The sequence below is a fragment of the Orbicella franksi genome, chromosome 2 (genome assembly GCF_964199315.1).
Source record: "Orbicella franksi chromosome 2, jaOrbFran1.1, whole genome shotgun sequence".
Classification (NCBI taxonomy): domain Eukaryota; kingdom Metazoa; phylum Cnidaria; class Anthozoa; order Scleractinia; family Merulinidae; genus Orbicella; species Orbicella franksi.
In genome coordinates, this window is record NC_138146.1 from 35,162,735 (window position 1) to 35,175,123 (window position 12,389).

At 38.8% G+C, this 12,389-nt stretch overlaps 1 protein-coding gene across 3 annotated transcripts; it reads right to left on the reverse strand.

Annotated features, from left to right (window-relative positions):
- Positions 1-3,688: 3,688 nt before the first annotated feature.
- LOC145479555 (uncharacterized) lies at positions 3,689-10,740 on the reverse strand. 3 transcript variants are annotated; one of them, XM_081457951.1, is made up of 5 exons: positions 10,026-10,740; positions 8,805-8,917; positions 6,955-7,340; positions 5,509-5,727; positions 3,689-5,019 (listed from the first exon to the last, which is right to left on the reverse strand). In XM_081457951.1, exons 3-5 carry the CDS (start codon positions 7,031-7,033, stop codon positions 4,361-4,363), a joined length of 957 nt encoding a protein of 318 aa, XP_081314077.1. In that variant the 5' UTR covers positions 7,034-7,340; positions 8,805-8,917; positions 10,026-10,740; the 3' UTR covers positions 3,689-4,360. The 3 variants fall into 3 exon arrangements, with proteins under 3 accessions (XP_081314077.1, XP_081314078.1, XP_081314076.1); XM_081457952.1 differs by having other exon boundaries at positions 7,224-8,917; XM_081457950.1 differs by having other exon boundaries at positions 6,955-8,917.
- Between the last annotated feature and the right edge of the window lie 1,649 nt (positions 10,741-12,389).

Sequence of the window (12,389 nt, forward strand, 5' to 3'; positions counted from 1 at the left end):
CTTCATTCTAAAGAAAACTAGAACAACAAAAACGAATTACACCTCCCTAACATGTCTACCTAGGAAAAAGACATTTCGAAAATTAAGATTGTTAAAAGATTATCAAGAGACTTCTAATTTCAGTGAAGCAATTAATGCAAGTCTTATTGATGATGCTTCGATTATAAATCAAGGACGTTTTCAGAAATTACAGAACGGGAGCAAGGGTATGGAAATTTCGAGGGAATAATTCCAGAAAATCCGAAATCTATTGAAATACTCGAAATGCAAACCATTCATCCCAAACGTCCGGACATTTTAGGAGCAAAATAGAGTGGAACAGAAATTTGGAATGGAACGGAGAGTTCACGGTCCTCTCTAAGGAAATATTGGGATCCATATTTCGGTGCAGTCAGATCAACTAGAACACGCTCTTCCATTCACAACTGGAATGTTCAGAAATTCAGACCGGAATTTTTCGTCGAATGGATAGCGTCGTAAGATCTGTAACTGACGAGAGCTGAGAGTGAAAAAAGTACACAGTACTGAACCATTCATTCATCTCCTCTTGTGTTTGTTTTCCTTTATACGTTCGTCACTCTTAAGTTAATTAAAATTCTTATCGTGTTACATTTACAACAATTAATCTTATGGTGATGGTCTAAGGCCGACAATACATTCACATGCATAAATATATGTCTGGATGAGTCTCACATCCTTTTGCACCTGGCTGTAAGAAGGCTACAAACCAAACAAAGCAACTTATTCCTACCCGAAGTACAGAAAACAAGAACGTGTTTAATTATAAACTAGAAAACTCTAATTACTAGAGTTTTTCGTTACTTGTAGCTTTCAGCTACCCAGTAAAGGGTTGCGGATCTGTCAGATACTAATACTGTAATCATGAATCGTAAAAAGTCGGTTAAAGCCGAATAAATTAGTAGCCGAACATTCAGCCCGGGCAAGAATTAGCCTTGTTTTTGTTTACTCTCTTTACCATGATAGAAACTTGTTCACAGGTTGTGGAATTCAGCTTCCACCTTGACCGATATAAGATGATGTGAGGTACTTTGCTTTCAGCGGAAATATGTACTAAAATCTTTATAACTTCTCACGGCCGGGGCAAACTTGATCAAAAGCAGTTTTCATAATATAACAATAATGAAACTTTCTTCATGGTAAGTTAATACTAAGGACGTTTTAACAGTGGAATCCCGAAAGAGAGGGAGATAGAGAGAGAGAGAAAGAAAGAGAGAAACGGTTTTGTTCAGAACTTGCTTGAGAATGGAAACTTGCTTGGAAACTTCATCCCAACATTCAATTTCGTATAGTCATTATATTAAGGTTAAATATGATGCTATTAGGGGTGATGACATCGAAGAAATTAGGAGAGAAAGACTGATCCTCTCTCTCGACGAAAGTGAATGTCCATCTAACATTTTCAGAAAAACTCTCCTCGGAAACATAAAAGTTGAGAAATTTTCAACCACAAAATTCCAGTAATGCACTTTTGAAATCTAACAATATTCGTAAAATATAAATATGACTCAATTCAGTAAACGTGTTTCTAGATCTCTCTCGAAGACTTTATTAAGTAATCGTGTAGTTTAACATCGCTGCTTATTGAAATGTTGTGTAATATATTGTACTTGTAATACTTGTACCCTATTTTAACAAAGGTTAATGGGAGTGCAGCCGTCACGCTGTTTGCTTTCTCCTTTTCCCACGCTTTACAAATTATGAACATCCTCGAGTCCGTGCCACTTTCAGGAGAACTGCTACATTGTCCGATAACATGTGCAACTTAGCGCCATCGTGGCATGCACTTTCCCTCAGCAAAGCAAAGTAACGACCTGTTTACAAGGAGGGAGGGTTACCCTAGCAAGCAGGTTACCCTAGCACTCAGACATTTCCTCTTTTTTTCTTCGTCGTGTTTACAAGGCAGCTAGGGTTATCCGGGTAGGCGGGTTACCCTATCTGCATGCTAGGGTTACCCTGGCAGGCGGGTTAACGTTTTCACTTGTAAACACTCCAGGTAGGGTTCACCCGCCTACCCGGGTTAACTTTCTATTGTTTCCAGACTCTTTGATGAGTGTAACCGCTTATTAAGTTGTCCCGGGTTGTAGGGTTACCCTACCTGTGAAATTTTGCTTGTAAGCCCGGGATATACCCTTGCTAGGGTAACCACCCCCAAGCGGGTTAACCCTAGCTGGAAGGCAAAAGATATCCCGGGTTTACTAGCAAAAATGTTTAAGTGCTAGGGTAACCCGCTTGTTAAGGTAACCTGCCTGCTAGGGTAACCCTCTCTCCTTGTTTTTGATTTTTGTGAAGAAAAACCAGAACCCTCGCAAAATTTAGCTGGGCATACTGCTGGTTGAAGGAGTGTTTCTCAAAAGTTGAACGTGATCTGGAGCCCTGATCAATATCCATGTTTAGTACTAGAGCTAGTGTACCGGGAACAGGAAAAAAAAACTTTAAGCACTAAGCTTTTCGAGCTTGAAGGAGTTCAATCAACATAGCTAATATTCAGCTGCCACAACGCGCAGGATTTTGCTCTAATGTTGTTACTTTTATAAGTTTCTCCGTCATAGATTTCTAAGTTTCTCGCGCATAAAATGGTGTTCCCATGAAGTAAATAAACTTCCCTGTGTTCGGGATAAGGCATGAATAGCCTTAAAATTCACCAAACATTATTAAAAGCCGATACCACAGGGTCTTAAAATAACTGAGGAGAATTGACTACCTTTGCAATTACATCTGCAAATGGTTAAGTGTTCAAGTCTTCCCGGACAAGGACTATAGATTGTAGGCCCCGTCTCCTGCATCGCCAGCGTTACATGGTTAGCCGGGGAAGTTAAAGAACCCATGCTCACACCTATCGCAAAGAGCTGGGCACGGAGTTCCCGGTGTTGTGTTCTGGCCTTGTCTCACGGGTTGGTGCTTTCCATATAATAGAGTTAACCTCATTGCACCTGTGAAGAGAGGCACTGTAAAAGCAAAATGTCGTACACAAGAACAAAGATTGCCAAAGAATTTATTAATAATTTATTACTTATTAATAAACCCTGGTGCATTCAACCTTCCTTTTCACTCAAACCTTCAATGTCACTCAATTACATTGCCCACGCATTAGCGTTGTTTGAGTTTGAACAAAAAACAAGAATACTTATACTTAATTGTAACCGTAAACTCTAAAACAAATTTTGTAATTCCCGATCAGTCGCCTCGACCATAAGAAATGTTTCAGGCGTGTCGGGAAGGGCTTATTCGAGGTATGCTGTCTTAAAATCTACTTAAGTATCGAGGGCAGGATGGATCTTTGTGCAATTTGTCTAAGAATTTGTTTTTTAATTTGTGCAGGACTTTTTGTTTTGTTGTTGTTGTTTTTTCGTTACATTGCCAGTTTCAGATGTCTTCCAACATTTTAGCGCATCGTTTTGCATGATTTTTTTTCTCTGTTTTTTTCTTTTTTCTTTTTTTCTTTTTTCTTTTTTTTTTTCTTTATCTGTGTGTGATTCTTTTTTTCAGGGCAGAGACCCCTTTTTGCAAATAGGTGAGCATAAATCATTTTGAAACCCTATCAATAGAGCTTACCCTAATGATTCCATTTACCTCCCGGGGAGTTAATTTGCTTTGGGTAGCTCAATGGATGGGACGCTTATTTCGTTTTGGACATGTACATCTGAGTATCATACCCCGGGGGGGGGGGACTCCCATATAAAAAAAGACGGGTGTGCTCGTTGGAAATTTTGAAAAGAACCCCTAAGAGGTACCAAGATCCTGTTTTGTGATCGTTGTTCCCGCTAAGGAGCTTTTGAGGCTATTCACGCTCAGAGGTACCAAAACCGCTTTTTTAACCCCTAACGAATACGACGAGCAACCCCATTCTTTTTATATGGGAATCCCCCCCCCCCACCTCCCCCTGGGGTGGAACACTACCGTAATAAAAACCAATTAACAGAACTGTAACCATGGGTACTCTGATAGTCATAATGTTCAATATTACGCTCAGATTAGAAAGCAGATTTCATAATTTATTCGTCTAATTCTATGTCAATGTCATCAATGTCATTTTCTTTATAGGGGTGTTTGTTGGAAGAGGTTGCTTATTAAAAAAACGACACTCAATAAGGAGCGCTTATAAGAAAGGAAATGCTTTTTGGAAAGAGGGCGCTAAATCGAATAATTACAATATTCCTTTCTTGTAAGAATGCATGCGCCACATAAGTGTCTTTTAGGGCTAGGGAGTTGTTCATTAATGCTATTGTGTTAACTTCAGATCAACTGAAGTCGAGGAAAATTCGTCGGCCACTCTTTCAAGTGTTTTGGGAAATGAAATGGCAACTTCACATCAGAACTTAAGAAAATAATATTGTAATGACTATACAGCCTCCGTAAGCTCAGCGTTTACAGAGGGGACAGTGTGCGTAGTTGATACCACACCCCTAGAGTCTTGTAACGAATGAGAAACAAACGTCCTCAAACAATTCGGGTCTCCCGCATTAACACCTAAGTTCCTATCTTCAGGATTGGTTGATTGACAAATATTCGGCCGACAAGGTTCACTATTGGTTTCACCGCGAGAAATTCGATGTACCTCTTCGCTGTCAATCCATGCGTTCACCACGTGGGCCCTATTTGGCCCCATTTCATGATGCTCTTGATTCGACCTTATTGCCGAGCCCCTTTCGCCTGAGGGGCGGGGCCTATTTTCACCATGGGCTATAGTATCTGGACGCGTGGGTCTCGGACTGACAATATAGTCTGTGGTACCCGCATCGCACGATGTACTATTTCCTGGATAAGGTGGTGGAGGCTCCTCATTATCCTCTTCTTGAGAGCCCCAAAGTTGAATGTCTGTGTGCTGAGACAGATTGTCTTCAGATAAGCCTCTAGGTACCACACGAAGGTGGTGTATGAGGCGAGGACTGTGAACGGACAAGCTAAAAGCACTTGAACCAGAGCTTCGTCTTGTCTCCGAGATATCTAACGTTAGTGACGTCCTTCTAGATGGTGGGTAGAGGTGAGGCGAGCGAATAACTAATGATAAACACCAAAAAAAACAAAACAATTAGGAAATAATTAAACTCCAGAATTTTTGAATCGAGATTATTAGAATTTTTCTTTTCCTTGCAATGAACCATTTTCGTATTCTCGGTAATGGACTGGAACTAGCTTGTAACTGAGGCTAACGTGAGAAATCTTTTCAAATGTAAATGACATCAATCTCTTTTTAATGATATTCCCCCGCTTGAGCCTCCATTGGAAGCTAGTTCCAGTCCAATACCGAGAATACGAATACGGTCTATTAAACGAAGACTTTAACTGTAGTGTTTTGGGCAGCTCTGGACGTTAGACAATTTAAGACAAGACAAGCCATTTTAAGGTCAAATGGAAAAATAATATCCGTGTTTTTAGGCCCAACTGATCTCTCAAACTTAGTGAACATTTCAACCATTTTGAAAAATCAATTTATTCTAGGCTGGGAGGAAAATAGTAGAAAGATGTGGTAGGTTACTATCAGCATACCTGCGTCATAAGAGGGTGGCGCCTCCACGTCTAACGGATCACGTGATCGATCAGCCCAGTCGTTGCCTGTTGGTCCAGATCTTTGTCGGTTTCCGGAAATGCGTCTGTTGTTTGAGCGGAGCTGGAGGACAACTAATGCGCATGCCACTAAACAGATGCAGCAGAGCCCCATGACAATCACACCCACCTCTACGGACTCTTCCTTTTGGTCAGATGAATCTATTGAGATAAAGATCAAGAAGCACGACTTATGAAAAACACCTCAACGTGGAAATTTGCGAGAATAGTAAACAACGTTTTCACATCGTTACGATGCCTTTGCTATGTTTCAAAATGCGATGGTGCGAGTTTGTGCTTATTATTTTTAGATTTTTATTATTTTGCACTATTTACACATTTTTACATACATTTGTAGATATTGCAATACATGCACTTACAAGGAAAAAACGTAGGATTGAAAAAAAATAAATGTGATTAAAGTCGGCAAGCTAAACTAATAAATTGACAAGCAAAAGTGACAATAAAAGAAAATAATTATACATTGAAATAATAATAATAATAATAATTCTAATAATAATAATAATAATTCTGGTAAATAAGTTCAAATCACAATTATGGAAGTCATAAATACTCGATCAGAACATAATATTTATCTAAGTGCCACCTTCTTAGTGGCGAAATTTTGTGCCAAATATCTCGTTGGGCCGCTTTGTTTAGTCAATCAGAACTGTGTGCTGTGAGATATTGCGTAGTGAATTAGGTCATTCTGTTATTAAAATAAATTAAGAAGAGAGTTGAATGTATGGCAGCAATAAGTTGAGCTCGAAATCTGAAGCCAGAAATATTGGTAAAATCATCTTGTAACCCAATCAGCAAACTCGAGCTTTAAATAACTCTGTTCAAAACAGATAACAGAACTCCAAAAGGACATTCAGAGGATTTTCACAGTCCAACAATAATAATAAAATAATTATAACGAAAGCATATTTCTCTTATATTTCGGGGTCTCGTTTCCGAAATGACACGGTGCTTTAATGGAATAATAATTAATGCAATTTTGCAGATAAATATTGCCGATTCTGACAAGCCAGGAGAAATGTCTCCATTACAAATCAAAGTTCAAAGGCTTTTGCCGAACGAAAAAATAAACGTAACTGAGATCACAAGATAGCATTTTAAATAAGCGATTTGTTGTTCCCATTTCAAATATCAACCCTCGATAGAAGGCTATACCACTTTAAAGCCAGGATCCTTCACCGCGGCGTCGGAGTTATATTTACCGTTCAATGTTTTTTTTTTTTTCTCTCACTCCCAAACGTCTCTTATTTTACAACTATAACGAAAATCTAAGGCTAATATTATCAACGAGAATCATTGCGGCAAGTTTTCCAAGGCATTTCCAGCGATCATATTAATTAGCTCAGTGAATACTGAAAATGCACTGACCTTGCTCTTCTGAAAGAGGATTTTTTTTTTCTGGTTCCTGGACGAAATTCAAACTCATGACTTCCCAGCGACCAGTCATTGAGGCGCTCTAACCGGCGAGCAACAGAGAAACTCGCCGGAAATCTCGTCAGGGACTCGGATATTTCTTTTCTTTGTTCACCCTCATGACGTACTCAAATTTCATCTTTCATATTTATTTACCGACTTTGAATTTAAGATCTTTCATTATTTATACAGCGTTTTTGTTTGAGATCGCAGTCAATGCTTACCGCTAACATTGGTCGGGTTCATCGTCATCATCATTGTTCCATTCATTTCGAATCCCAGTCCATGTACGCGTTTGGCAATCTTTCTTCTAAGTGAGAGAGTCCAAGTACACGAGGCTTCTAAAGAGATTGGAGATTAAAATTAACAGATCTATGCTGAGTGATTTTAAGTTTATCAATCTATACCCTCACTGAAGAAACATAATATTGTCACTTCATAGATGGACATTTGATTAATATAATTTGAACACCTGAAATCTGGCCACACTTGTATTGTTCATGAAGTTTACTCCAAATCCCTCCCCCACCCCCAACCCCCTTGCTTCCTGCTCTAGTTAAGTCTGAGGTATAAGGAGATCATAGACTGCGGGAATAAGACAGACACAGAAAAAGTCATAATTATTGAGCCCAGCCCTGAGGCGACAAGCTTCCAAGTTATGTTGACAATGTTCCCCAGCCACCTCTCCCATCATCTTATACAGATTGTCTCCCGCAGAAGTTAAAGTGCTGCAGAGCGGATAACTATTAAAACCCACCGAGTCACTCTTGTTTATTCAGTTTATTACATAACTAAAAAAAATACTTCATTTTGACTCGTTAATTTTTAATTTGCACCGCAGTGCAAATTAAGGCGCGCGCGTTCGTAATTTTCTCGGTCATATCCAAATGAAAAATCGTATGAATTGAAAGCTCAAGCAAAATTTTAAGAATTTACGCTGCTCGTGATAAATGAAAATTCTTTCAAATTATATTCTCCTAAAGGCTTGTGAAATTTCGATAAAGTTTTCGAATATCACTGGTACTTTGAAAATATCACCTGTAGTGACTTGCCTATGCTAACACGATCAGCGCTGGTGGTGTCAGTTAAGGACCAAAACTCAGCTCAGATTTTGAGAAGTAAGTTCGCTACCAAACGTTTGGTTATACATTATGATTACAACTCGGCCATGCATAGCAATATGTTCCGGATGAAAGATTTCTGTCGACTGGTACTAAATCCACACCCGCACGTCACACGTAGCGTCTTAAGCTTCAAGCGATTCATTCTGAAATGACTTTGGTTCATTCAAATATATAAGAAACATAAACTGGTTCACCATACAAGAGTAAAGCGTTGAAACGAAAAACAAATTGTTACTACGCACGTTTTAAGATTAACCGCTTCATTGATTAGGGAAAAACGACACGCACTAACTGAAAGTTCAAATTTGTTTTCGTAGCATGGGAGACAAACTCAACTCTTTTAAAGACGAAGGACATCAGACTGAATGTGATCGTTATGTTGTTAACGTCATTTCGTTACCGCGACATGCGTGATGAAGTTCGCGTGGTTTTGCATAGAGATGAGATCAATGGAGATGAGGTTTCAATTTTCGCACGTTTTCGCAGCTCACGCGATGTAGTGTGTGTACAGTGAATGGCGGGCTTTGCTCAGTGCAAGATTACTCGGCGGCGTTATATATTTCATAAAACAACCGAGTTAGCCTGGCAGACTGTATGAATTTCAGATCACACGTTGCAAAGAATGGTAACTTCTACTGTTCAGTTAACGTTGTAAACAAAAAGAAATGCAAATTAACTTACCAAATTAAAAATCCTTTCTTCCAAGATCCGTTGATGGTTGTCAACTTTTTCGGTCTTATACTCAAACTTTTAATTTTCCCTGGGTTTCGTTATGTACATTTTCCAATCTCCACCTACAATCATTCGATAAAAAAGGGAAATCGTGTCCTCAGTAATGATAATTTGTTTTCTACATGATGAAGTCTATTTCATTGGCGCGCTTTGTAATCTTCCTGCTTACATTGTCATAAATGATTAGGAAGCACTGCAAAAGATGTGCATCAAATATGCCGTTAATTTTACTTAACGTCGAAGCTAAGAATTTCATTCCATCGCCCAAAGATTCAGTTCAGATTCCACAAAAGATGTCTTGGCCAAATGCACTCTGCAATAAAACTTGCGAGTGCCATGACTACTTTCGCTTTAAATATTTAATATCTTACAACAAAATCCATTTTGCAATATTTCATTGGTCACGTATTTCGCTTTTCAGATATTTTGTTTATCTTATTCAAGCAACATGCAAGCTGGTTTCCTTCTGAGAATGGAAATTGTCAATGGAAAGTGTCAACAACAGGTAACACACACTAAAAAAAATTATTCACGTTCCTTACAGGTAAATTCTCGTATTAAAAAGAGAAGAGTTTTCATTCTCAACCGGAATTTTTTACCCTTAATTTTTAAGTAATACTAGTTATATTTTAACGCAGGTCTCAATGAGCAGTGTTCCATCGGTGTTGATTTTATCGACTTTTCATAAAAATTTCACATATTCAGTTTGGATTATTTATTCGTCGACGGTGCGCAATTTTAGCTTAGAAAATCGCGGGGAAACCATCAAAAGTGACATAGATAGTTTTGGTGTTTTAAAATACTTATTTTAACTACATTGGAGCGCATTTTTATCACTCGTCCCTACATCAAAACATACACGCTAAATCACGGCAAAAGATGGAGAAGATTTGGATTTTCCTAACCACAAATTGCACCTGTTAACCTATTAGAGAGGAACTAAGGTTTTCTGAAACCAAACACCCATTTTCGTAATAAGAAGTGCTACTCAAAACAATCAGTGTTTTCTCAAATATTGAAATAATCTTTAGCCATAAGCCAAATAGAAACACCAAACATTCCGCGTGCATGACAATTGCTGCCTGAACTTCTGAATTCCTCGCCTTTCACTCGAAAAACCCGGCTGAACCATAAAGAATGGAAGCATAAATTAAAATTTATCTCGCCTACCTGTCAAGTGATATGACTTCTCTACCGGCCTTTGTACGCGCTAGCTAGAACAGCAACTGAGTCATGTGTGAGAAAGTAAATATTAAAAATAAATATTCATATATGGAACGTCAGGCCTTTGTTCATGTAAATTTGCATAAGAAATTAACTTCTTAGTTTCCGGTTGCCTTCGATCTTGGTAAAGCTGAACGATATTGTTGGTTTAGTCACGGACAAAGCCATTTCCTGAGGTATTCAAAATAAATTTTTGTTCGGCCACACCCGAGGGGTAGTCCAAGAAAAATTGGGTGGGGTGTGCGGCGCGTTTCCCAAAAACCCGTACCTATTTATCACCAAAATTTGCGATTTTCCCTCCCTATTTATGACCTGACCAAAAATTGATACCTATTTATGACCGTTGCGGCTCAAAAAGTCGCTCTAGACAGAATTTATGAAGAGATTTTGTTGATGGTCTTATTGACAATGATGAAAAAGTAGCTTTTTCTAAAACACATAGCCAATTCAAGACTAGAGTGCTAAAAACATACCCTATTTATGACCAAAATGGCCAAAATCGATACCAAAACGGCTACAAGAAAAACATACCCTTTATGGCTGCACATACCTGTATAGCCCATATAAGGGAGTGCCCCTCCCCCGGGCGACGTGAACTTAGCACAAGGAAGATCAAAAGGCGGTTTTGAAGACAAGGGTTTGATTGGCAAGATCCCTAAAGCACCGTTTCTGGTTTCATTACAAAAAAAATATCCACTAGCTAATCTAGCTAACAAGAACTGTCGGATTACAATCGTCCGTGGGAAAAAACATAGCGACTAGAACATTTGCCCATAATTCTTAGCACACGATGCCTTTAACAATGCTCAAACCTAGCATGCACAACGTCGTTAGCACAGGAACAAATATAGCACAAACATGGTTTTTGTGGTTAAATATACAGCCGCCATCTTTATTTCCTACGGAGATTTCCTACAGACCTTCGGAGGTCCTTCAGGACTGAGTTTAAATTGACTGCCAGTCCTCTTTCTCGTCCCCAGCCCGTCTCTCTTGGCGGGCGGAGCCTTGGCAAGAGCAAAAACTGGCTCTGGAGCTACATGATCTGATTGGCAAGATTCCTGGACTAAATTTTCGCTGCCTTATTGTTACTTGTTTTCGCGGGAATATACCTTTGCCAAATTGGAACGAGCATATTTCGCGGGACATAAATTTCACGATTTCACCCAAAGAAAATGCGTTAGAAGGAACTAAATTTCGCGAAATTTGTTAAAATACAGATACTCGTTAGCAAACGAGCAGTTAGTCTCTGAATACATGGCGTTAATTGCAGGAATGGGTCCGGACACTTTTTTTCTCTCTAAACAAGGAAAAAAGAAAAAGACGATATTAAAAGCCAGAATTGAACCCAGGTCGTTCGGATCCTTGAGTAAAAGTATTTGATTAGAGTATCTACAGACAAGAGACTGGATCATAGTCACTTGCTACAGACCTTCAGGAAGTCTGGCTTAAGTCAGTAACGGTCCTCCATTGATTCCCTAAAGAGGAGGAGCAGAAAAATGTTGCGAACTGGTTCAGCCACCTAAAACTAAAATATGAAATATGTGGTTATCCTTTGAAGGGCGTTGGTCCACTGGGGCAATGTTTCCCTACCTGTTTTATTTTCTCCAAAGCATTTGGGCATCGGCACAGGAAACCCACAGAACCTTCTAGCCAGATAAACTCGCTAAATAATTCACGGCAATTAATTATACTTCTATAAGAATCGATGTTATTAGACATGTATAGCTAAAAATCGTATGAATGGGAGTGCATTAAGGCGGGACTGCTATACCTGAAATTCTGTAGAAATTTGGAAGTTTTGAATTTTACCGGAATTTGAATCTTACGGTATTGAAGTTTTATTTTGAGAACCCTGTAAGTTCAAAGCTCGTTTTCTCAATGCAGAACCAGTTATTTTTACCTTTTAGTAAAGGTATCTCTAGAAGGATTTAAGCTTTTGACCTTAGATTTTCAGAATTGCTAGGTCTCCCTGATTTAACTGTTATGCACGAGGGAAAATGTTTCACAATTTAGATTGCGCAGCTTTAAATGGTTATCAGAGCTCCGCATTTTCAAATTTCGCAAAATCTCTTATTCATTAGGGCTGGACATTTGTTTACTTAAGAATACAAGTAAAAAGACATCGTTTGCTTTAAAATGTACATAAAAATATTTTCTCAAGTGCATGGGGGTCATGCACAGCATATGATACTTTGAAAGCTTGTTGTCATATTACAATAACCGACACACCATTGAAATATACATTTTTGTAATGTGCAAGCAATTAGCTTTTCAGTGATACATAGTTCGTCGGAGCTGTGAAAACTGTGC

What these genes read in the sequence shown, in the direction of transcription:
- LOC145479555 (XM_081457951.1), bottom strand. Translation starts at nt 7,033, where the DNA reads ATGACTGGTCGCTGGGAAGTCATGAGTTTGAATTTCGTCCAGGAACCA. An exon ending in TCCTCTTTCAGAAGAGCAAG is followed by an intron (nt 5,728 to 6,954) that starts GTCAGTGCATTT and finishes TTATCTCAATAG; the next exon opens with ATTCATCTGACCAAAAGGAA. An exon ending in GCCACCCTCTTATGACGCAG is followed by an intron (nt 5,020 to 5,508) that starts GTATGCTGATAG and finishes GTTTATCATTAG; the next exon opens with TTATTCGCTCGCCTCACCTC.